Source organism: Hemicordylus capensis, chromosome 5 (genome assembly GCF_027244095.1).
Source record: "Hemicordylus capensis ecotype Gifberg chromosome 5, rHemCap1.1.pri, whole genome shotgun sequence".
NCBI classification, from domain to species: Eukaryota; Metazoa; Chordata; class Lepidosauria; order Squamata; family Cordylidae; genus Hemicordylus; species Hemicordylus capensis.
In genome coordinates, this window is record NC_069661.1 from 136,037,061 (window position 1) to 136,062,529 (window position 25,469).

The 25,469-nt window shown below is 43.0% G+C and overlaps 2 protein-coding genes and 1 long non-coding RNA gene across 10 annotated transcripts in view; 2 read left to right on the plus strand and 1 right to left on the minus strand.

Moving 5' to 3' along the window:
* SCUBE1 (signal peptide, CUB domain and EGF like domain containing 1) overlaps positions 1-14,515 on the plus strand; it is a 514,482-nt gene extending 499,967 nt beyond the window's left edge. For 5 of the 8 annotated variants that reach the window (XM_053254957.1, XM_053254959.1, XM_053254960.1 and 2 more), the window contains one exon: positions 10,901-14,515. In XM_053254957.1, coding sequence (XP_053110932.1) covers positions 10,901-10,933 — 33 coding nt within the window. In that variant the 3' untranslated portion in view covers positions 10,934-14,515. The remainder of the gene's footprint in view (positions 1-10,900) is intronic. The other 3 variants (XR_008308378.1, XR_008308379.1, XR_008308377.1) reach the window with 3 other exon arrangements.
* Positions 1-15,991, minus strand: part of LOC128326981 (uncharacterized) — a 43,006-nt gene extending 27,015 nt beyond the window's left edge. Inside the window, exon 1 of the long non-coding RNA XR_008308380.1 lies at positions 15,925-15,991. This is a non-coding gene — a long non-coding RNA (uncharacterized LOC128326981). The remainder of the gene's footprint in view (positions 1-15,924) is intronic.
* Positions 15,992-19,190: 3,199 nt separating this feature from the next.
* Positions 19,191-25,469, plus strand: part of TTLL12 (tubulin tyrosine ligase like 12) — a 63,114-nt gene continuing 56,835 nt past the window's right edge. The window contains exon 1 of the mRNA XM_053256704.1: positions 19,191-19,369. Within this exon, the coding sequence (XP_053112679.1) occupies positions 19,250-19,369 (120 nt within the window). The 5' untranslated portion in view covers positions 19,191-19,249. The remainder of the gene's footprint in view (positions 19,370-25,469) is intronic.

The following is a 25,469-nucleotide window of genomic DNA, read 5'->3' on the forward strand; positions in this document are numbered from 1 at the left end:
AACAGGAACTTGCCAGCCTACAAGCAAGAGGCATAATTGCCCCAGTAGACAATGTGGATCAGTGTGGATCAGCTCAGCAGCCTGATCATTGTACAAAAACCCTCAGCAAAGCTGTGTATTTGTATTGCTCCTAAACCCCTGAACAGATTGCTAAAACATAGTCATTACTCATTACCAACGTGGTATGGATGTGGTATGGATGATGTGGTATGGAGTCTATTTCAGTGTTTGATGTAAAAAATGGATTCTGGCATATAGAACCTGACACAGATTCAAGTTATCTGACCACTTTTGCAAGTCCATTTGGCAGATATTGTTGACTACATATACCAATGGGCATCGGCCCTGCCTCAGAAGTGTTCCATCGCAGGCTGAAACCAGGAGCAGGAGAATATTCCAAGCCTTTGCAGATGACATCCTAATTGTGGAGAAGGAGATACCAAAATATATGGAGCAAGGGTTGTGCGTTCTCTCCCGTGCGCGCGCGCGCTCTCTCTCTCTCTCTGAACAGTGCAGGGATAAGAAATATAAAACTGAACCCAGACAAAGTCAGACTAAGACTAAAGGAAGGAAGTGCCTTACATTGGGCACCTGTTAACAGCAGAGGGTCTGAAAGATGACTTTGGGAAAGTTGAAGCAATTCAGAAGATGCCAAGACCTGTAGATGTGAAAGGAGTCCAATGATTCTTAGGAATGACAAACTACTTAGCAAAGTTTTTCTAAGGGCTAAAGTAAAACTAAGGGATCACTGTGAGTCTTAAGTCAGATTTCCCATAGGAATCAGTGGATTTAAAAACAACAACTTTGGAATGGTTTGGCAGAAAATTCTCTAAATTTTCATGGTAAGAGTATCTGGCTACAGCATTTTGTGTGTTAGGTAACTGAAGGAAATTGGTTTACTGGATTTTAAAAATAATAATTAAAAAGGGTTTTTAAAAAGTGACATAACTGCTCCACACACGAAGAGGTGGAGTGGGAATGGTCAGAATGTCATCAGCATGCATTTGAGAAGATTAAGCATGAAATAGCCAACGCCTGCAGTCCAGGTGAACAGCTAGTGTTATAGTGTGACACCAGTGGTGCACCTAGGCATTTTGGGAGCCCTGACCTAAAGGGTTTTGGAGTCCTGTCCCCCCACCGCCGACTGCATTAGGGAAAGCTGAGAGGAAATGTAGTTTTAAAACAAACACCTGCATTTCATGTGGTGGACACCCACCACTCTCCTATTCCTGGGGACCTCCAGCTGTCCTGGGGAGCATCCCCAGCTGTGCCCACCACCACCCAGCTGATCTCTTTCCTGTTAGTGCTGCCATCCCAGGGGGTGGGGGGGAGAGATGAGAAGGCCTGCAGCGGCCAAGCCACTGGTCCCACCAGGCTGGTGTGGGCCTGTCCAGACCTAGTGAATGCCTGAACACAGGGAAGCTGCTTCTGCATACCTGCACAGCATAGGTTTCAAGTGTCACAAGTTGGGGACATCACAGACTTGAGACTTGTACTGTGCAGGCACACTGGAGTGGCTCACCAGTGCTCAGGGCCTCCAGCAAGCCCGGACAGGCCCTTCAGCCCAGCTGGACCAGTGGCTTGGCCATGGAGGAGGCCTGCTCAGCTCTCACGCCGCCACTCCCCAGCCACAAATAAATAATGACCAGTAGGGGCATTGGGAGTAGTGGTAGCTAGTGAGGGTCTCCTTTACCTGTCCTTGCTTGCTTCTACTCTATGACCCCTGCTTTGACTCCTCAGGTACTTCCAGTAGTGAGCCAGTCCTCTTCTTTTCCTCCTAGAGAGATGATGGAAACATCTCTCTCTTTCTCTCCCCCTGCCTATTCATTATGTAGCTGATAGATAGGATAGGTCTTTCCTATCTCAAATGTATCTCACCAATTTAGTTTAGACTCTACACTGATCTCCATGCATGTTACTTAAATAGCTGCAACAACTAAATTCTGCACTCTGTAACTGGAGTGGTAGCTTCCTCGGTGCTTTGCTAAATAATCACAAACCCCAACAGTGTTACAGGCCCAGCAGCCCAAGAGTCTGCAGCAGAGTTTTCCTTTTAAATTGCAGCTGAGTGAGTTAGTAAGACAGCATGGATCCAGAGGTGAGCAAGACTGCCCTCTCCAAGCTGAATGGAACAAATTACGATCAATGGGTCATGCAAATGGAAACGCTTTCCATGGCAAAATGACTTAATGGAGTACTCACCGAACCATAACCAACAGATGGGGCAGCTGCTCAAAAGAAGATTCACAGTGGGATTCACAGAACAGAGCATATGGCTTGATTCTTCTAAATGTAACTGATGACAGCTTGGAGAGGGCACTCTTGCTCACCTCTGGATCCATCTAATGCATTTCAAATAGACTACGATTGTCTCAGAGGTGTTGAAAATATTCAAAAAGTTGTATGGCAGAGTCTCCCCCAACGCTGCTGTCCTTTTAATTCAAAGGATTTGCAAAATGCACCTGGAAGAAGGAGGGAATCTTTCAACCCATATAGGTGTAATACAGGAGATTCACAGATTACTTAAACAACATGCATCTACTTTGGGTGGTCAAGTATTAATTGGTTTGATTCAGAGATCTTTGTCACAAAGAGGTGAATAATCATGGTGTATAATCATGTAAAAATTGCACTGGAGGGATTCTCTTAGTCCCTGATATGGAGAGCAACTTGGTCTCTGTGGGACATGGAGTCAATAAAGGTTGCAAAGTGACTTTTGAGGACAAGGTTTGTTACATCACCAAAGATGGTGATTTAATTATAACAGCCTATATGTGTGAAGATGGGTTTTTCCAATTGGACTGTGTAACTTCAAAGCATGCAAACACAAAAATTGTTCTACCGTATGGCATAAAAGACTAGTGCATAGGCAAATAAATGTGATAAATGAGCTTGGGGGAAATGGGGTGTTTTGTTTTGTTTTTTGCATTAAAGTGGAATAATGCAATGAAGCTGCCACTAGATGTCAACGTTGCTTACTTAATATAGGCGTGAGACCCAACTTTTCTGGACAGGCACAGAGGGAGTCACAACATCCTCTGGAACTAATACATTCTGATGTCTGTGGTCCACTTGAACGCAATATGGGTGGCAATCACTAAATACTCACATTTATTGATGATTTTTCAAGATTTACTTATGTATATCCTCTGAGAGAAAAGAGGTAAAGGGTTTGAAAAACTTAAAGAGTATGTTGCACTGGTCAATAACAAATAGGGGAGGAAGCCTCAGAGAAAATCTTAGTGTCAGACAATGGAGGTGAATTCATGTCAATACATGAAAATACTTTTAAATGAATACTTTTCAATACATGAAAAGATTGCTAAGAGTACATGGGATTTTACATGAACCTACTCTCACATATACAGAACTGAATGGTGTGGCAGAGAGGAAAAATCACTCTCTACTAGAAATGACCAGATGCATGTTACATGATGCTGGCTTGGCAAATAAATTTTGGGGAGAAGCAGTGATGACTGCAAATTACTTGCAAAACAGATTGCCAACCAAGCAATCTTAGACAAGACACCATTTGAACTATGGCATGAGTGCAAACCCACTCTAAACAATATCAGAATATTTGGATCAGAGGCTTATACATATGTCCCAAAGGCCAAGAGAACCAAACTCAATTGCAGATGTGAACTGCAATTGGTTGATATGCACCTGTCCAAAAGGGATAGAGAATCCTTGATCCTGCAAGAGGAGAGGTCAGAATTCGCAATGTGGTGTATTTGGATGAGAGACAAGGGCCGACTAGAGGTGATATACCAAAACTTGTGCCAGAGATCCAGGTGAAAGAGGAACCACATGAGTGGACCCTCATGAAGCTAGAGCCAGACAGTGAACCCAAAGAATCCATGCCAGAACCAGAACCAGATTCAGAAGGGGCTGCACAGCCTGAGCCAGAACTGAGGCACTCACAGAGGCCCAACAAAGGGGTTCCACCCAAAACGCTCTCACTCATGACCAAAGGAGGAGAGATACAAGAACCCACAACATGGCAAGATGTAGAAAAGTTGCCAGCTGACGAAGCTGAGAAATAGAGAAAAGCAGCATTAGAAGAAATTGATTCCTTGCACAGAAATGAGACTTGGATGCTTGTGGAACTACCCACAGGAAGAAAGACTATGGGGTGCAAGCGGGTCTTCAAAGTCAAGCAGGATGCAGAAGGAGATGTACAGTGCTACAAAGCAAGGTTAGTAACCAAAGGATACTCCCAAATCTATGGTAAGGACTATGATGAGACCTTTGCACCAGTTGTGAAACACACTTCAATTAAGACCCTGCTCAGCTTGGCAGCAGCCAGAAAGATGCAACTTGACCACTTGGATGTAAAGAATGCCCTCCCTCATGGGGAAATCAAGGAAGACATCTACATGCAACAGCCACCAGGCTTTGAAGTACCTGAAAAGAAGGGGCTTGTGTGCAAACTACAAAAGAGCATCTATGGTTTAAAGCAAACAGCTAGAGCATGGAATGAGAAACTGAATCAACTGCTACTTAAAGAGGGTTTCACGCAAGGAAAAGCTGACCCCTGCCTATATTCAAGATTCAGAGACAATAGATGGACTTACATCCCGACTTTCGTGGATGACTTGATTATTGCATATGAGAAAAAACAAGACAGCCATGAGATTGTACAGCATTTGAACAAGGAAACAGAGGTGAAGGAACTTGGAAGCATCCCCTATTACCTTGGCATCCAAATAGAAAGAAAGTGCATTGACATTCCTTCTCAACCAGAAACAGAAGATAAAGGATCTTCTAGAATGCCTGGGACTGACAGATGTTAATGAAGTCAGTACACCAATGGATGCAAATTTCTGGAAGCAAGATGGAGACGGTAAGCCTTTACCAACCAACAATCAATACAGAAAGGCAATTGGAAAACTTCTGTATATAGCCACAATAACAAGGCCAGATATTGCTTCAATATTGGGAATCCTGAGCAGAAAAGTGAGTGCACCAACCAATAATGATTGGATTGCAGTCATTGGAAGATACCTAAAGGGTACTGCACACTACGCGTTGGAGATTCCAGCAAGCAGCAATCCCAGACTAGTGGGATACATGGATTCAGAGTGTGGCGCAGACAGAACAGACGACAAGTCCACAAGTGGACACCTGTTCTTGTATGGAGCCCATAAGTTGGGCTAGATGCAAGCAGCCACTTGTAGCTCTCTCATCCAGAGAAGCAGAATATATTTACGCAGCTGAAGCGTGCAAGGAAGTGGTGTGACTACACAAGCTACTACAGTGGTCCCTCGACTTACGAACTACTCGACATAAGTATTTTTCGAGTTACAAACGGCAGTTTTAGATCCGGTTTTAGATGCGGTTTTTTTGACTTACAAATTTTTAGATGGGGTTTCCTCGACTTACGAATTTTACATGCGGTTTCCTTGACTTGCCTGCCTGTTTACTGCCTGTTTATTCTTGAAAAGAAATGTTCCTGTGCAGTTTGCAAGCCTTACTGGGGGTCTGGGTCTTTTTTCTAGGCTCCGGAACGCATTAATCCATTCCCAGTGCATTCCTATGGGAAACCGCTTTTCGACTTACGAACTTTTCGACTTACAAATGTGCATTCGGAACGGATTAATTTCGTACGCAGAGGGACCACTGTATTGGATTTTGGGATTGAGAAACCAAAGCCCACAGTAATGTTTGAGGATAAGCAAAGTTGTATCTAGATCTCCCAGATGGAGGGAATGAAGTATCGAACTAATCACGTTCCCATAAAGTATCACTATGTTCGAGACATGCAAGAAAAATGGGTAGTCAAACTGGGGTACTGCCCAACAGAAGAGATGGCGGCAGATGGATTAATTAAGTCCAAAGATAGATTCCAGATGCTTCGTGAGAAGATGGGAGTCGTGAACTGGCGCAACAGGCAATGAGAAGGGGTGTTGGATATGGAGTTCCATTGCATTGACCTTTTGCAACAACTATCCTAATGACCACTGGGGGCATTGGGAGTAAAGATTGCTAGTGAGGGTCTCCTTTACCTGTCCCGGCTTTCCTCTTTTCTATGACCCCTGCTTTGACTCCTCAGGTACTTCCTGTAGTGAGTCAGTCCTCCTTTCCTCCTAGAGAGAAGATGGAAACATATATCTCTCTCTATATATAGCAGATAGATAGGATAGATCTTTCCCAGTGGAGGCTTTTGCTTTAGGGCAAAGTGGGCGGTGCCCATCCAAAAATTGTCAAAAAAGCACCATCAGCCATTTTGTTTTCTCTCCATCACCATTTTAAGTGTGTCTGCCTCTAGAGATGTGCACGGTCCGGACCAGTCCGGACCGGCACCGAAGGGGGGCCCTTTCTTTTAGGGCGGGAGGGCTTTCTTACCCCTCCCACCTCTTCACCCCCTCCAGCGCCCGTATTTAACTGAATAACGGGGCGCTGGAAACCAGCCGCCCCCGCCGCTCCCCCCCGAACGGATTTACATGCAAAGGTACCCATACCCCTGCCGCCGCCGTCGCCCGCCCGCCCGCCAGCCAGCCAGCCAGCCAGCCCTCCCTCCCTCCCAGCTGCCCACCCGCCCGAGTCCTTACCCAATGCTTTAGGAGAAAACGAGAGGAGCTACCAAACAGAGCTCCTCTCGTTAGGAAGGCCTCCAGCAGACTGAAGGTGCTTTGCGCGCGCGCATATGCGCGCGCCGCAACGGACGCTGATCACCGGAGGCCTGGTCTACCTGCCGGGAAAAGGAACCTGATATCCAGCCTTGCAAGTCCACAATATCTCAGGTGGACTTGGTAATTCCTGGTGAGTGGTCTTAGCCCACAAGGCCCAGGTGCAGATGGTAATTCCAGGGTGAGTGGTCTTCCAGGTTCTGTGACAAGTTATAGTGGTCGCCAATAGCAAAATCAGGTAAATGCCAGTGAAAACACACAGAGCTGCTTCTAATTAGATTATTAAGGTAGGAACCAATTCCAAGGCTTGCCTTTGTTTTTGAATGGTGGATGGAGTGTAAAGGTCATTTGGAGGACATCATACTAATTGACAGCAGTGGCCAGGGGAAGTTTTTGTCTTCAAGCCCAGACCTTTGCTCTGCTCTGAGTGACTGAGAGCTATTTTGGCTCCTTCTCTTAACAGCTTTAACATTCTGCCTCAAGTCCAATCTAAATCACACACTCACATACAGAGAGATTACTCCCCCGCCACACACACAAAAAACTCTTCCTTCATTGGGACTTAATCTGTAATCTCCACAACCTTTCCACCACACTCTTTTCTACCTCACTCCCCGCCCGCCCCCGCAACACACACAGACTCCTCAGTTATATCATGCGATATAACTGAATACGTTGCATTCTTGGGTAGCTATTTATGGTGTTTTGTTTTGCTCCCCCCCCATTTCTTATTTTTACAACCAGCTCTATTTGAGATATAAAAATCTGTAAACACAGAGAAAAGTGTATGTCCATAAATACACATCTCCCTCTAGATATTCTTTTGCCTCCATTGCAAAAGGAGCAGGTGAAAGCAAGCTAAACACATACTGAGCCATTAATTGCAAGGTAAGATTGTGTTTTCCATGTGCTCCCTTGCCCATTAAAATACAATATAGATATTTATTTATTTTTATATTTTATATCCCGCTCTTCCTGCAAGGAGCCCAGAGTGGTGTACTACTTACTTAGGTTACTCCTCACAACAACCCTATGAAGTAGGTTACGCTGAGAGAGACGTGACTGGCCCAGAGTCACCCAGCAAGTATCATGGCTGAATGGGAATTTGAACTCAGGTCTCCCCGGTCCTAGTCCAGCTCTCTAGCCACTACACCACGCTGGGTACTATATTTGCAAGCAGCATCTCCTTTGGATTTGCATATAGAAGAAACAAATGGGCTATGATGGTGGGGGCGGGGCTCAGAGGAATTTGAACACTCTAGGGAAAGAGATCAGAGGTGAGGGAGGGTGCCTGTGCTTGTAGAGAGTTGGAAGAGGGCACGTGGGGGAGGTAACATGCATTTTTCAACTTGGCACTCTTGCCCCACTCCCTCCTGGAAGTAGGGGTTTGCACGAAACTGCAGAGCTGCAGTCCGGCACTGGGGTGGGGGGTCCCCTTAAGGGCGGGGAGGGCTTAATTACCCCTCCCGCCACTTCCCCCCCTCTGGTGCCCGTATTTTATTGAGTAATTGGGGCATCAGTGATGTGTTTAGAAAACCAAAGAAACTCCATGTTTGCCCAGAATACCTCATTCTAACTTAAAGTAACCCCAGCCCAGCTCAGGGACATCATTGCCTCTCATGATTAACGTCATTATCTCTCTCCACTAAATTGTATCTATGAAACTTGGTTCTCACAAGGTTCTCACTGTCTTTCGCTGATAGTTAAGAAAACAGGATTTAACCAAATAAGGAGTAATCACCAGATGAACAATGAATCATTTGCATGCATACAAGATACTTAGACCACCATTTTATTGCCACGTATACTGTGTCTAGGGTGTCAGCATCATTCAGATTGTTTGTATAAATGTAAGATGCACCTGTAACCAAACTGTAATCGGTTTCAGAGTGTGAGCCTATTGATTACCTATTGCTAAACTGCAGTAGCAATAAAGCTTCTAAAATAATTCCCACTGAGTCTGTTTGATTGACTAAGAGGCGGACCCAGGGACAAACCATGTTCACATCAGTTTGGTGCCGTGAGAGTCGGATGTGACTTCTGGGTGGATGATCTGACCCGTCACGGGACAACGAAATCCAGCGCGCCCCACAGCCTTTGTCTGTGGAGGATTCTCGAAGGCCCGAGACATGCCAGTCGTTACAAACACGCCACATCTGGGGATCGAGGCAAGAGTGAATGGACGTGGGAGTGAGACGAAGAGAATGAAGAGTCCTGGGTGGTTGCCCGACCCGTCATGGAAAATCCCCAATACCTCTGCTGATTTAGCGAGAGGGGTCTCGGGAAACCAGGACGCACAGTTCACCACAACATGCCGGGCAAGAGTGAATGAAAGTGTGAACTGAGAGAGTGAGTGAGATGGAGAGAGTGAAATCCAGAGACGTCTCTTGGTGAGTACCCAGTCCGCGCAGGGGTGAGGGGAAAAATAAAGTCTGTGTAGGGACGAAATACAGTCCGTGAAGGGACAAACTAAAGTCCATGCAGGGACGAAATAAAGTCCGTGAAGGGACGCTGGGGGGGAAACGGGGAATAGATTAGAACAAGTGGGAAAATCCGAAAGGAATGCCTACTCACCTTTAGAGTAAAGCACTTCTGTACATACTATGAACTCGAGTCAGAGGCCTTCTGGCTCCAAAAATAACATCTTTTTGCAATTGCTTTTATTTTATATACATACCGGTAAATTTTAATAACACCAATATGTGCAGGCCCACCAAAGAAACCCCCACCATATGTATTATCAGCATGCTCCAAGCAGCTTCTCCTTTCCAACATGCTATGGAGAACAAGGGAACTCTCTTAGTCTGTGAAGAGAGGGAGAGGTCTGAAGAAAGTATTAAAGAGGAAAGAATGATTGCCTTTTGCTAAAATCATGCTGTCTGTGTTCTGTTTCCAAGCTCAAACAGTTGCTTGCTGCCCTTGTGTTGCAAACAGTCTAATTTCTTGCTGCTACTGTCCCGTTGTATCCAAGCCAAAAGATAACACTGTTCTTGCTACAAAAAGTTTCTCCGAACAAAAGGCTGCTTTTGTTCTCTTTTTCTTTTCTCTCTCTCTTCAACTGCTTGCAGTTGGAAAAGAGGAAAGAAAATGGAGTTTGAAGAAATGCGTATGTTGAAGTTCTGTGCAGGGAATTGCAGAGAAAAGACTAGAAGGAGACGTGAAAGGATTTTGGTTAGAAGTTGTTAAAAAAAATTGATTGAAAAGCACCTGTAAGTTGTAAGTTGTGATGTGGAAAGGTAATATGGAATTACAGATCGTTTTATGGATGACTATGATAAGTTTGTTCTGTTTGAGCTACTTTCTTAACTGAGTTTTATGGCTAACATATTTAAAATGTTATAAAATCCTTTATGACTCATATGAAATTTCTTTGTTTAGTCCTTTGTTCTGTGAAATACACAAGACAAGTGTGTGTGTGTGTGTGTGTGTGTGTGTGTGTGTGTGTGTGTGTGTGCGCGCGCGCATGTTTCTGAGCGGGAGCCCAAAGCTCTGGTTCTGTGCAGGAATCCAACTCCCATGAATCTTATAACTCATCTCTGTGAAGATGAGGTTTCTGTTGTATTTGTGAATGTATTTATTCTAGTGACATGTCTTTTTCTGTAAACTGTTCCAGACCAAACTTGCTCTGACACTGAATTCCAAAATTAGCAGTTACTATATTGATTGAACATAAAATTGGGCATGGCCTGAGCAACAGGGGGAACTTTCAGCAGTCCCAGCTGGCCAACTGGGGTGCTGAAGTTTCCCTTCTTTGTGAGTCTTCCCACCTCTGCAAAAGGGAAGTGCTGTTATGGCTGGCTAAATGCATTAGGCATAAGAGCAAGCTCTATTTCATTCATTCTTATATCAAGTTGATTGTGATATTTCTGCCACTACTGAGTGTCATAAGCCTTTATATGTTATGTTTACTGATTTCCTTGACATGGTCTATCTTAACTATTTTCTGTGAGCGCAAAACTTTTTCTAAACTGGAAGTTTCTCTTTCAATTCTTTCTCACAACTGAAAGCTGTTCTCTGATGAACAATGATAACTCTGCCCATTTCCAGATGGGAGGGGGAAGGAGGTTCTCTGCAAAGCAGTTTGTGTTCCAGCCAGTTAATTGTGGGTGAGAAGGAAAAATGGATTTTAAGATAAATTAATCTAATTGTATTACGGTCATGTTTTTGCGAAATCTATGCAATATTTCTGCTAGCTGATTTTGATGTAAACTGAGAGCTAATAATCAAAAGGTCTAAGGTTTAAATTTTAAATTTGTCTCATCCACTAGCCCTGCTTTGCCTTCACAGTAGCTGAATCTTAAAATTCCAGATCCCAGACATGAGATTTGATGAAAGGAATTTTGTTTTGCCACACCTGCAAGTGGAAAGGAGTTCCAAAGTACCGATTTGCATTTTACCTAGAAGACTTCCCAGTTTAAAAGGATCAAGCTTTGTGTGTTACTGTGAAACCCATACCCTGTTTTCACAGCTCCTGATGAGAAACTTGACTTTATTATCACAGGTTTCACCCCTCTGCAAGATTATGGACAATTTTTCTAATAACACCTTTGCTAAAGAGGCCTGTAAAAAGGGACACTTTAATTTGCTTCATGAGACATTAGGCCTCACCCAGAAGTCTCAATCCTATTTCAACAAGGTATAGTATTTTGCCTGGGGGCATGGACTGTTCTTTCTTACATAGGTTTTTCCCCCAAGAAGATATTGTTACCCTACAAAGATGTCAGACCCCAAACCCTTACTCATTGGTCACTTGCTAAGTTATGAGGCTAAAGATGGAGAGCTGGAACACCACAACTATCTACACGTGACCTAGATGAAGATCCCAAAGCCAGATGTTACTGACGAATCACCCCTTTATGGAGAATGAAGTCAGGTATACTGGATGGAGATTGATTGCCCTGACAAAGGCCTGTAAGTATGAATGTCAGTCAGTGTGGTGCAGTGCTTAGAGTGCTGGACTAGGACCGGGGAAACCCAAGTCCAAACCCTCATTCAGCCATGACACTTGCTGGGTGACACAGAGCCTGCCACTCAAATGATTTGGCCTGCCTCACAGGGTTGTTATAAGGAAGAAGAACAGGATACAGAAGAGAATGTGAGATGCCACATGGAAACAGGACTTTGTTAGCAGTTACACCCAAAGGGCCTTGGTGAAATTCAAGCGCTGAAGTTTTATGTTGCAGCCTCTCGAGTGATAAGACTATGTTTGACCTGTTAGGCTTTAATGCCTCCTCAAAACCCCAAACTCACGGGGATGTGTGTGTGTGTGTGTGTGTGTGTGTGTGTGTGTAAATGTGAATGCCCATTTTTCCCTTTTTGACTTTGTTGTTTTGCCTTTTGCCCAGGATTGCCATTTTGTTCTCGTGATCAGAAACCAGCCTACAACACAAGCCACCAAGCCCTAAATGAGGACATCATTCCCTGTTCTGGTCTTCGGGGGAAGTGGGGCCCAGGGTAAGCAGGAAGACAAAAACATAAATTTAAAAAATGCCAGAAGACCAAATTGAAAATAGCCTCAGGTCTTATCCATCCGTTGTATTATTTGCCTTGAAAACTTGACTTTTCCTTTTTTGCTGATGGTTGGCACCCAGAGACTTAGTCTCAGGACGCTGTCCCTACATGGGGGGAGGGAATTGGCAACTCACTTGCCTGTCTTTCTCTGAAGTAAACAGGTTTGCAACCAACAGTGCCTTGAACTGTCTTTCCAAGAAGGATTGGTCCTCCCCAGATTGAAGGAATACCTGGATCCATCGCCAGAACGTGATCCCAAGGGAGTCTCCAGAGGACATCAACACTGACCCAGGAAAACTAACCATCAGCAGCTACCCAAAGAGTGTCCCTATCTGCGTTTCCAGTCCAACCCAATGGTGACAGAACAACCATCTGCTACCCTGTCCTGTGTTCGAGGAAGAGGGCCTAATGCAAAGTTCATCTGCTCCTAAGTGCTATAGGAGAGGGATAGACAACAAATGCCTGAAGACTGCCTGATAACAAACAGGCAAGTCAATTTGTTCACTTCTCTCTGGAGTCATACATGCAACAGCATCTCTCCAAGCTGTAAAGCCCTGGAACCATCCTACCTGGGTAAGATACCTTGCCAAAGACACTATTTCAAATTCTGCCAAAGACACTATTTCAAATTGCCCACAAGGGGGGGGGGGGGAGTCAAGGCTCCCAAACACATGAACATTCGAGCTTGTCTATGGACACTAGCCAAACAAGCCAAAACAACACGTATTAGAGAACATCCAGGATAGCCAAAATCCTGCAACGTTGTACAAGAGCATTTGGTTCTCAATTGAAGGACTAAAATATTTTCTTACCAAGGACTCCTAGTTTTTTGAATTCTAGAGCTCTCCATGGCTTCCTTTTTGGCCATGACAGACTCTAGAGGACACTAAGGGGTGTGTGAGCTGATGATTTACACCACTTTCTTATATTACTTTCTTGTAGTGACTGTGTGCTATGATTATGTTGAAAACCCTGCTATCTCCTGTGCTGTAAGGACATGGACCTTACATGCTTGCTTTCTGGTCATTTCCTTACTTGTTTCCCTGACATATTGTGCCAATCATCTCACTGTTTCACCCAGAGCATTTACCTGCAAGTCTGCACCTATCCCCAAGTTACTGGTTCTTTTGCATTCTAAGACATTAAGCTAGCCCAAGCTTTACCTGCTAATTTTATAGACACCTGTATTTAACTAATGTGATTGTACATGACTTGTCATTGCCATCACTTTCCACAAGCTGATAATCCATTAATTGCCAGAAGCACCTGGTTCCACAATGCAAGACTGTTATTGATACTTTATTTGGGATGAAGATGGGTTAAAACAATGTTGCTTGCTATAACTTGTATGATCTTTATATGTACACCTTGCTGTTATGTGTAAAACTTTTTATCTATAGCAAATAATGCCAGATGTGTGATTAAGAATGTGTGTTGATTTATAGAATTATACTAATTATGTTTGTAGCTCTAGCATGTTGTATGCAATGTATCTAATTTTATTGCCATATGTACAGCCCATTTAGCACCTACCACTTCTGTAAAACCTATGCTTAATGCATCACAAATGCTTAAGGCATTCCAAAACCACATATGTCCCAAATCCTTTAGCTACAAAAAACACAGAACTATATTTCCAAAATTAGGAGTGTATGCGTTAGAAAGAAATATTATTAATATTTCCAAACAGTTAGAACTTTCATTTAACTAATATTGAGAGCCTATGGATTTATGGGTAAAGAAGATAATTCTAGTTATAGCATGTATTTTCTTTTTATTGATAATCACATGTTGCTGCTTATAATGCATTCCAGCTATAATCCAAATGTTATGAGAACCTTTAAAACCTTGCCATAATGTAAGACCCATATATACAGCTGTACCTTTACAAACCTTAATTAAGACATCCTGAAGATTCAGGATGATCCAGTTTTTCAGGGGGAAATTGATGTCTTTAGAAAACCAAAGAAACTCTGTTTGCCCAGAATACCTCATTCTAACTTAAAGTAACCCCAGCCCAGCTCAGGGACATCACTGCCTCTCATGATCAACATCATTATCTCTCTCCACTAAATTGTATCTATGAAACTTGGTTCTCACAAGGTTCTCACTGTTTTTCGCTGACAGTTAAGAAAGCAGGATTTAACCAAATAAGGAGTAATCACCAGATGAACAATGAATCATTTGCATGCGTACGAGATACTTAGACCACCATTTTATTGCCACGTATACTGTGTCTAGGGTGTCAGCATCATTCAGATTGTTTGTATAAATGTAAGATGCACCTGTAACCAAACTGTAATTGGTTTGAGAGCTTGAGCCTATTGATTACCTATTGCTAAACTGCAGTAGCAATAAAGCCTCTAAATGATTCCTACTGAGTCTGTTTGATTGACTAAGAGGCGGACCCAGGGACGAACCATGTTCACATCACCAGGATACCTCCCTGCCGCCCCTTCTCTGGCGCTTTGGGAATTCTTTTTACTAAAATCTTTTAGCAATTCTTCCCTCTCGAGTAAATGGAGCGGCAGGATATCTCCCTGCCGCCTCCTTTCCCATTTGCAGCAAAGCGGGAGAAGGGGCGGCAGGGAAATATCCTGCCACTCCATTTACTTGAGGAAATACGTGCGTGTGCACACACACACACACACAAACACACACACACGGCTTCTTAAAGCCTTTTGCACAGCACTGCACTGCACGTCAAGTGGGGGAAGAATTGCTAAAAGATTTTAGTAAAAAGAATTCCCAAAGCGCCGGAGAAGGGGCAGCAGGGAGGTATCCTGCCGCCCAATTACTCAATAAATTATGGGCGCCAGAGGGGGGAAAGTGGCGGGAGGAATAAGTAAGCCCTCCCTGCCCTTAAGGGGACCTCCCACCCCGAACCACCCGAATCCGAACCGCCCATGTACGGACCGTTCCGGAGGCCTGTAGAATGGCCTCCGGACTGGTCTGGGCACATCACTACCTGGAAGTCCGTGTTTTTTAACTTCAGTAATTACTAAAGTCTTTCACTCCAGAGGTGTATATAGGGAAAAATAGCGCCTAGGGCAAGCACTGAAATCCCCCCCCCCCATGTCCAAACATCTGACACCCATCTTTCAGATAACTTTACCATAATATTAGCTCAAAAATACAACTCCAGACACTTTCAGGAGAAACAGGTTGTAAGCAACACACACATGCATATACACATACACACAACCATGCATGTGGCACATATGTGCCAATTGCCTTCCCAAGGGAATACAGCATATCCATGTGCTGGGCATGCCTCCATAGAGCTAAGCAGTGAAAGCTCTCTTTAGCAAATGCTCTGCCACCTCAGCACACCTCACTACAGGTTGCTGCCTCCAAGAAATTCAGGGATGGATTTTTTCCCCTCCAAACACCTTTTGCCTTAGAGGGCCTAGGGGCCTCAAACAATCTGAAATTATCCAGCAGCTTACAATAGGCTTGGATCTAGCAGCCAGATCAGGAAGAAGGTGGAAGTTGCAACTAGCCACAGAACAGCAAAACAGTGTGATATTCAGTTTTGGTCTTTTTTTAAAGCACCACACAAGTTAAAGGCAGGCACTTTCCAAGTTTGAAATCCCACAAACTTTATAATCAGATTGGTTGACAATATGCAGATAAAGACAGAGCTCTGTATAGAGAATTAAACAGCATGCAAGTGAATGTTCCTATTTTATTCCTTGCCTCTCCTCCACATCCTCCAGTTTGTCAGCTTACAAGGTATTAAACCATCATTGCCTTTTTAAAGGATGTTTTGTCTACTTACTTTTGTGCCATTTGTATCTGGTTTTTAAATGCTCGGGTCCCTTGCCAACAATTTTGCATTCTTCTGACTCCCTAGATGAGGGAAAAATCTAGACTTGGGTTTTGCAGAGACCATTTGAGCATGTGCGGTGGCCATTTTTATTTTCAGCAGCCTTAAAAAAAAAAAATTAAAAATGGCCACTGCACATGCTCAAATGGTCCCTGTGAGGTCCTATGCCTTGCCAGGCCTTGCAGAGGCCTTCTGAGCATGTGCGGTGACCTCCAAAATGGCCACTACACTGATATTTGTAGGCCCAAACAGGCCTGAAAATTAGCCTGAGACAGGCTGTGGCAGTGATCTAAAAGGCTGGTGGGGGGGAGGGGGAACCCTTGCAGAACCCCCACAGCCCTTAGGAAGCCTCCTGAAGGGGCTACAGGTTAAAAAAAATTTTTTTTTAATTAAAAAAAATCTGAGAATTGGGGAGGGAGGCAGCATGGCACTAGCGCCCCCCCCCCCGTGGCGCCTAGGGCATCTGCCCTGGCTGCCCTTCCCTAGTTTTGCCTATGTTTCTCTCACCCCTGTTATTAGCCTCTCGGAGGGGCTGACAAGAGAGTTCCCCCCCACACACCCAAATGTCTGCTTCGCACAAAACTTGCTAGTTATTCTTGGAGAGTATATACTCCCTTGAGCAAATGTCTCCAAACTGGTGAATAACATACTAAAAGTGGCATAATCTGCAGTTGTGACTGAGCTGTGAAGTAGTGCCAGAGTAGTGTGTGCAATGATACTACGGCTACTCCCTCCCCCCACCTGGCTGTTCAAGGAGAGCAAGATTCCTGCTTTGCACTTAGGGACAGATGGGGAAACAGAATAAGCAAGAGAGGGCACCTTGTATTTTTCCTCTGGACCTCTGACACATGCAATATAGTCGTTAGAGGTTAGACTAGGGAGACCCAAGTTCAAGCTCCATTTGATCATGAAACTCACTGGGTGACTCTGGGCCAGTCATGTATCTCTCAGCCTAGCCTACCTATCTAGCCTAGCCCAGGGTTGGCTAGATAGGACTAGCAACAACTCTCAGGGTTGTTGTGAGGATAAACACAAGCATGTATACAATGCTTATAATAATTATTATTATTATCTGGTGTCACTTTTGAGGCGTATGGTTGTGTTTTGATCCCCTCCCCACCCTCTAAGCTCTTTTTGGAGTGGGGTGGGGGGAGGGCTGATTCACTGTGTTGATTGAAGGCAAAGAAAAAGGAATTTGTGCAAATAAAACCAAGCCGCCATTATGAGGCAAGCTGTTGTGTAGCCTATTTTTATATTGATTTGTGCAAAGAAGAGGGAATTATATATTAAAAAAATACCTTCATGCATATTTTTCCTGCTTTAAGAAACCAGGAAAATAAATAAATATGTATGTCTGTATGTATATATTCTAAATCGCTCGGCAGCGGGATTTTTAGAACAGTAGGGTTTGACTTTTCTGGGCAGGGAGAAGATTTTGCTGGTCAAATGGGATGTGGGGAAATGTATGTTTTCTATAGAGAGGAGAGCTGGTCTTGTGGTCAACTGTTAGATGAAATGCTGAATAATACTGATGGAGAGGAGAGCTGGGCTTGTGGTAGTAAGCATCCCCTTAGCTAAGCAGGGTCCACCCTGGTTGCATATGAATGGGAGACTTGGTGTGTAAACACTATAAGATATTCCCCTTAGGGGATGGAGCTGCTCTGGGAAGAGCAGAAGGTGCCAAGTTCCCTCCCTGGCTTCTCCAAGATTGGGCTGAAAGAGATTCCTGCCTGCAACCTTGGAAAAGCCACTGCCAGTCTGTGTAGACAATACTGAGCTAGATGTCAAAGATGTCAAAGATGACCAAAGATGACCTTTGGTCTGACTCATTATAGCAGCTTCCTACGTTTGGGAGGAATGCTGAGGGAAGAAAAGCAATATGTTGTCTGGATTCAGGCTGGAGAGGGTGGATGGGAGGGCAGTGTGAGCAGTGGCTGCCCTTTCCTCTGGTCTGGTGTCTTTTTGCAAACACACAAACTCAAAAACCAAAAGCAAAACAATCCAAACTTCCTCTTCCTGGTTTTCTCTTTTTGATATGTTTTTGAAGAAGTTGTAGGTTTTGTCATCTACTTTAAAAGCTTTTAACATTAGCTCGTTGAAATGGGAATGGGGGGTGGTCTCCTTTAAAAGATTATGTGGAAAATGTTTTGAAGCAGTTTCTGGTCACGTTCTAAGAATATGGTACTTTTAAAAAAAGAAACATTGGACATAAAATACATTTGTTTTAAGCAGCAAAAGAAAGGCCTCAACGTGGCAATCAAGACTCTTTCTGATGTTTCTCCACGTGTAAAATAAAGAAAATGGATGTGGAGAAAACTCTGTGGGGCAATTTTGCCACTCTGCTGCAAACTTCACATTGAGGAGAAGAGTTTCAATGCAGATCAAGAAGTGGTTAGCTTGTCAGCAATGATAAAATATTTATGTTATTAATTAGAAACATAGGCAGCTGCCTTATATCAAGTCAGACCATTGGTCCATCTAGCTCTCCTGACTCCTGGGAGGCAGGCAGGACAGGTGATGAGGTGCGTGCGGAGCCAGTGTGGCCGCCTCGGCCAGGTGGGTGGAGTCAAGACCACACCGTGTTGCCAACTGTCTGGCATGGTTGGTTTGTTGGCCACTGGTCTTTCCTATCTCAAATATACTTCACCAATAAACCTATTTAGTTTAGACTCTACAGTGAGCTAAACTAAATTGACTTAAATTAAGCTACCACTTCAATTAGCTGCAACAACTAAACTCTGCTGTAGTAACTGGAATGGTAGCTTCCTTGGTGCTTTGCTAAAGAATCACAAACCCCAACACATTGACAGGAAGTATGTGCCACTGAGTTGAATGGAATTTACTGCAAAATGTGTTAAAAATTAGGATTGCTGCAAGCTTTTATAGGACTGCCACTTATTGAGATTTACTTCTGAATAGACATAACTTGGATCCTATGCATACTTAATCTTAATTGGAATGAAATTAGTGGATCAAGTAAACATGAATAGGATAGGTCAGCGGAACGGTTTATTCGGGAGTAAGCCTTACTTATTAATTCAGTGTGTACTATATGCAAAATCTGCCATGTTCAATGCAGTGAAATAAGTGCGTTTTAAGAAAAAAATCTTTAGAAACTAGCCTTGAGTTTTGCATGAGGAGGACGGTTGCCTCCTACAAGCAATGGAAAGCTCTTCCCCTTTAAGACTAGTCCACACACCCATCATGCCTTGGTGTTGCTTGGGCTGTGCCCAGAAAGAAGCCCGAGCGAAGCAAGGAGCAGCGCAGCTGTCGCAGCATGGAGGGTGATTGCTCGGATGATTTCAAGGCGTTTGTGGCCTTGCACGGACCGGCGCTGAGCACGTCGGGGATCCCACCCCAGTACTGGCAAAGCCTGTGGCAGAAACTGGACAATGAGGTGGGTCCGAGAGGCTTTCCCGCTCTGGCCTGGCGAGGTGCCTCTGGCGCCTTCAGGAAGGGACTGGCGACGCGACATGCGTCTGGCAGAAGCCGTTCGTCTTCTGGACGTTGTGATCGCTAGAGGCGCTGCTGCATCTAGACTTGCACGCTTACTCCTATGTAAGCCGCGTTGAATCAAAATGGGACTGCTTCTGAGTACTTAAGGCTGACTGTTAATTAGAGCCCAGCAGCTTTTTAACAGTGCGATCCTTTTCACGATTCGTCTGAACGTAAATTCCCCTGACTTAGAAAGGGTTTGTTTTATGCATAGGACTGCAGCCTTCTAGTCTGCTCCTAATCGTGTTTACTCAGCTGTAAACTGCATGGATTGGGTTTAACTTGCAGCACTGGACCAATCCTACATGTACTTACTTGGGAGTGGTGCCTTCCTGCTTCGTGGTGCTTGATTGTCCTGCTTCTTGCAGCCGGACCTTTATCAGGTCCCAGTGATTGAAAATTATTTCTGAGTAAATATGTTTAGGATTGTGGCCTTGGAGGTAAAGAATTACAGACTGTACCTAACCTTCTAGAAGAGGGGCTCTTGTCCATTTTTTAAAAGCTTTCCAAAGATCCCTGTGATTTATTTAAGGAGAGTTGTGGAGTCTCTCACAGGCCAATTCAATTCAACTTCTTTTTAAAAAGAGGTTGTTAGTAATCAACTTGGGGGGAAATGTTGGATTGGTGTGAAAGAGTGATTTAAAGTTTTCTGTTATGGAATTGTTTTTCCCCTCTAGCTTAAAAAAAACCCCACTTCAAATCTGTGGGTGACATAAGTCCAGGAGAGGTGGAATGCAGAGGCATTAATGTTCTGGTTAGGAAACATATTGCAGTGGAACTGAAATTTGATATATGCCTGCAAGAGCTGCTCATGCATGTATTTAATAGTTGTTGTGTAAGTAGTTTCCATTATCAAGTATAAGTTGTTGAGCATTTGGTAGTGTGACTCTGAGCATATGGTGAATGCTATAACCTCTTTTACTATTTTTTCTGATTGTACCCATTTGCTGAGGTAGCAGCATTCACTTAAGCTCAGAAGCACGTGTTACCAAATCATTCTTAAACACAGCTGTAACACTAATCCCCAGTTATGATTCTGTAGACCAGTACAATATTTCAGACTGGACATCAGGTTTCATATTACCATGACATGAACATCAACCCCTGCTAACTTGGCAAAGAGGCACCTTTTAATGTAGTGATTCTCTTTATTTACCAGGGGGAGAGTAACTGGCCATATCCACCCCCAGCACAGTACCTCCAGTGACTGTTGCTGGTGTGTATCTTATGTTTCTTTTTAGATTGTGAGCCCTTTGGGGACGGGATCCCAAATAAATAATTTATTTATTATTTCTCTGTGTAAACCGCTCTGAGCCATTTTTGGAAGGGCGGTATAGAAATTAAATAAATAAATAAATAATGAGCCATCAAATTTCCTCACTTCTTGCAGTTCTGTTCGAGCTGCCACACCCATCCCTGTAATGCAAAGGTTTTTTGTTCTACTTATTTTCTGTTTTGCAAAAACAGCTGTTACATGGATATTCCCTATCATAAATGATACTTGATTGCACAAGACCAGTGACACTCAATCAAGAGGTGATTGCTTCTCGCTACTATGCAAGTCCACTCCTTGAGTAACATGGATTGTGTATATAAAATGTGTATGTGAAAACACCTCACAAAGCTGGCATGGAGATCCAAGTACTGTATGAGGTAATCTGAGCAGGACAGTCCTTTGTGGGGAGGACAACACGAATTATGGCAAGTGCCCAGACCCTGCACCAGTTGCCCAAGCCCTGTGGTGAACTTTCCACATTGATTTGTGAACCCTTGACCACTGCATAGAATTTAGGAGCATGTTCCACGATTCATATTTCATTTACATGAGGCATTGGTCGTGCCTCTTCGACTTCACCTTATGAGTTGAACTCTTCCAATAATACATGCAGTTCTCATTATAGGGGGAATAGTTATTCTCACTGAGAAATACACTACCACCCCCTGGGCTCCTCAGAACACAATTTAAGTCAGGATAGCAATTTCAAAGTCCCTTAAAAAGCGGGGGGGGGGGCAAGTCAGCCATTGGATAACCTTGAAATAAGGAGGAAAAAATAATTAATTTGGACGACAACTTTTTGGCCCTCTTCTAGATAGAAAAATTGCCTAAAATAATATTACAGAAACCTCTGGAAGAGCATGATATTGTGAATGAATTAATGGAATTTGTTGACCAAAAAAATTAAACATTGCATATATACAGCCTCATGCTGCATAATTATAAACTAATCCTTATTTCATCATGAATACCTTTGGACTATAATGTATCTTAAATTAAAAAAACTATCTTTAGATAGATTTTTTCCTCAAAAAGCATTTTATTTTTAAAAATCCTATTTAAATAAAAAATCCATTTATTTATTTATTAAATCATTGATTTTTATCCACCCTTAGTCAACCCAAACCATATAAGCTTTAGTTGATTAAATTTGTATATGAATAAAATGCTAATTCTGAAGGGATTTGTTTTTAGATGGTGCATCAGGTACCTTTTAAGAAGAGGCATACTTGTGCATGAGAGAGGATTGCCTCTAATTTATTGTATAAATTAATGTTTTAAAATCTGTAATTAATTTAAGTAATTAATGTTTTAAAAACTGTTTCCTGTTTATTCAGGAACATCTTCATAGTTAATCAAGAGACCTTTAAATAATCTACCAACTAAATGCTGCAGCACTGACGAGTAACCAAACTAACTTTGTAGCTAAACTCTGTGTTCTGTTATTTGCGAACACTTTTGGTTTGAAGATGTTCTATATATGCTCTCTTCTGATGGATTTTTAAGGGAGGTTACAAGTTGACACTTGATTCACTACCTGTAGCTGCATACCATCCTGTTGCTGAACCCTACATTTTTAATACCATTCAGAGACAAATGAAAACATTTGTTTGAACAAGCTTTTAATCCCTTCTGAGTTTAATATTGTCTTGGCCTTACCTTGGTGGGTGTGATCACATTTTTATGCATTGCTTTTTATGAACTGTACATCTGTTTTACGAAAAAGGCTGAGATGCATTTTTTTAAAAAGTTGTGAAGTGAACAATAATGATCCTACTTCAGGTCAAAATGTCCTGAATGTGGGAACTTTTCTCACTCTTTTTCCACCTCGTTCCTGCCAAACAAAATCACTGATTTTCATCACACATTTTGGAAGAGAACGTATGTTGGTAGAATTCTTTTAAACATAGAGATGGGAACACACCCAGTATTTTGTTCCAGATCCATATGCTTGTAATATTACTTGGCGTATTCATATTCCCAAGTAATTTAGGCTGTTTAACACATGCAGAATTGTCAGTTAGTTCTTTCTGTGTGGTTCCCATGAAGTGCTCTCATGGCTACAGTTGTATGGAGGTGGTCTTGAGCAAACTACAGATATGTACCTAGGCAAGTAATGTGATCATAGCAACAAATGTAGTGCTCTGCATCCATGTACTTTCATCTTGCATGGGTCTACTCTGCACAATTACAGGCACATAAGAGACTAGTTTATTATTTTAATAAACTTATAAAAAAATCTTTTTTTAAAAAGAGACACAATGATTGTTGGCAGGGGGTGACAACTGGGCATGGCACTACTTATTTTGAAAAGTGCCTCATAAATATCAATTGGGCTGGTTCTCACACAGTGAAGATAAACTGCATCTACAAGCACTTGAAGACAGTGTTTCCAAGCTTCTGCTAGCTGAGATGCACTATTTTCTTAAAACTGGAGGCACACTTAACATTTGTGAATGAAATTTGACTTTTAACATAAGCAATACTAATGCTTGCTTTTTAAAAACTTCACTAATGCTCTGATCTTGCTTTCTTGAACATACAATCCACAGTCCTCATCACTGTTCCCTCTAAGGTGTGCGCACGTGCTCACAAGTTTCTGGATGTCCGCTCACTTAATTTTCGATTCCGCTCAGGTTGAATCAGCAAGGCCCCATTCTGAATGCACGTGCATGCACACTGCCTTGATACTGCTGCCCAGAACAAAACTTATTCTGCACATAGGTGAAAAAAATTAGAGGGACCACTGGTGCTCATCCTGAGAGGTGGTAAAATTACCTATTCAAAGTGACTATTGCAGAGAGCTACCTCTGAGTAGGGGTGTGCACAAAACCAGGTTGTCCAGTTCGATTTGAGTCTGGCTCAGACTGGGCATGTTTGGTTTTGTGTTCAGGGGTGCACCCCTGGTTTGGTTTGGGTTCGGGGGTTTGCATTTTTTTAAAAAAAATTATTTTTTTTAAGTAATAAAAAATTACTTTGAGCCTCCCACTCCAAGGGGTTCTCTGCGACTGTGGAAGGTGGTCTCCAAGGTTCCCCCTCTCCCCACTGACCTCCATTTAGTCACAGCAACAAATGTAGTGCTCTGCATCCATGTACTCTCATCTTGCATGGGACTATTCTTCACAATTACATAAGAGATTAGCAACAGTTGTTGGTGTGGGGGAGGGGGACTGTGCAGTGGCACTACTTATTTTGAAAAGTGGAACATAAATACCCTACCTGGCCATGCAGAGGCCCATTGGGCATGTACAGCGGCCTCCAAAATGGCCACTGCCATGGAGGTGAGGCCCGGAACGGGCCGAAAACTGCCCAAACCAAGCTATTTGTTACTAAATGGAGGCCAGTGGAGTGAGGAGGAACCTCTAGAGCAGGCATCCCCAAACTGTGGCCCTCCAGATGTTGCTGAACTACAACTCCCAGCATCCCTAGACACAATTTTTTGTGGCTGGGTATGCTGGGAGTTGTAGTTCAGGAGCCGGTTCAGTTTGGGAGTTGTTCACAATTGAACTGGCCATGTTCAGTGTCGCATGGGTTTCAAATTCGAACCTGTTCTCACTTCCCAAGTAATTCTAGCATATCCATTCTAGCATTTAGCGTGATTGAATGATCCAGTTAGTCCTGGTGCACGGTGAGACACCCTTATCTGACCTTGCAGAATCCTTTGATTTTTCACCTAGTGATGGTTTTCTTAAGTGCCTCAGTGCACACAACTTGGGAACAACTGCAACAAGGGATCTGCATTTAAATGGACTAAAGTCGTTTGTATGGTTCACGCTAAGTGCCCATAAGTTTTGTTCTAACTGAAATGGTACACACCTGATGCTTGTAACTGGCTGGGAAGTCCACATTCGGTCTTCATCCTCCCTTGTCTTTTAAGTACTCACCTGGCCATTATAGGTGACAAAGAACTTTTATTGAGGCAAGTGGTGGTGACAGATTTACAGCTATTATAGATTCTTATTGCAGACTCTATACCTTTCTGGGCACAGCAGAAGAAACCTAATTGGACTGGAACAAATGCATCTTCTTCTGCTGAAATAATAGAATCATAGAATAGGAAAGGTCTTCTAGTCCAACCCCCTGCTCAGTGCAAGAAATTACTGCATCCCTGACAGATGCAGCCTCTGTTTAGAAACCTCCTGCGAAGGAAACGTTCATCTTCACCAGGCAGACCATACCACTGTTGAACAATTAAGGAGGAATTTTGTATGTCTAGACTGAATTTGCTTCTAATAGAAGCTCACTGGTTCTAGTTCTGTCCTTGGGAGTAACAGAGAACAAGTCTACTCCATCTTCCATGTGATACCGCCTTCATATATTTGAAGACTGCTATAATATCTTCTCTTAATCTTCTGTTGCCTAGGCTAAATATACCCAGCTCTTGAACCTCATATGACCTGGTTTCCAGACCCCCTTTGTTGCCTTCCTTTGCATCCATTCATCTGTGTTCTCCTTTAAAATGCAGTGCACCGAACCTGACACAGTATTTATTTATTTAAAATATTTATATCTCACGCCTCCAGTATGCTATTGTCTCACAACATTAATAAAATATATACAATGTAAAATAAAAATAATAATAAAGTTAAAAGACCAGGCTAAAACAACATTTAAAATCACATTTTTAAAAAGAGTTTCAAATTATTAATGAAAAGCTAAAAACTGAGAACCAGTGTTCCCTCTAACAGGGATTCCCAGAGTTGTTAACTACAACTCCCAGAATCCC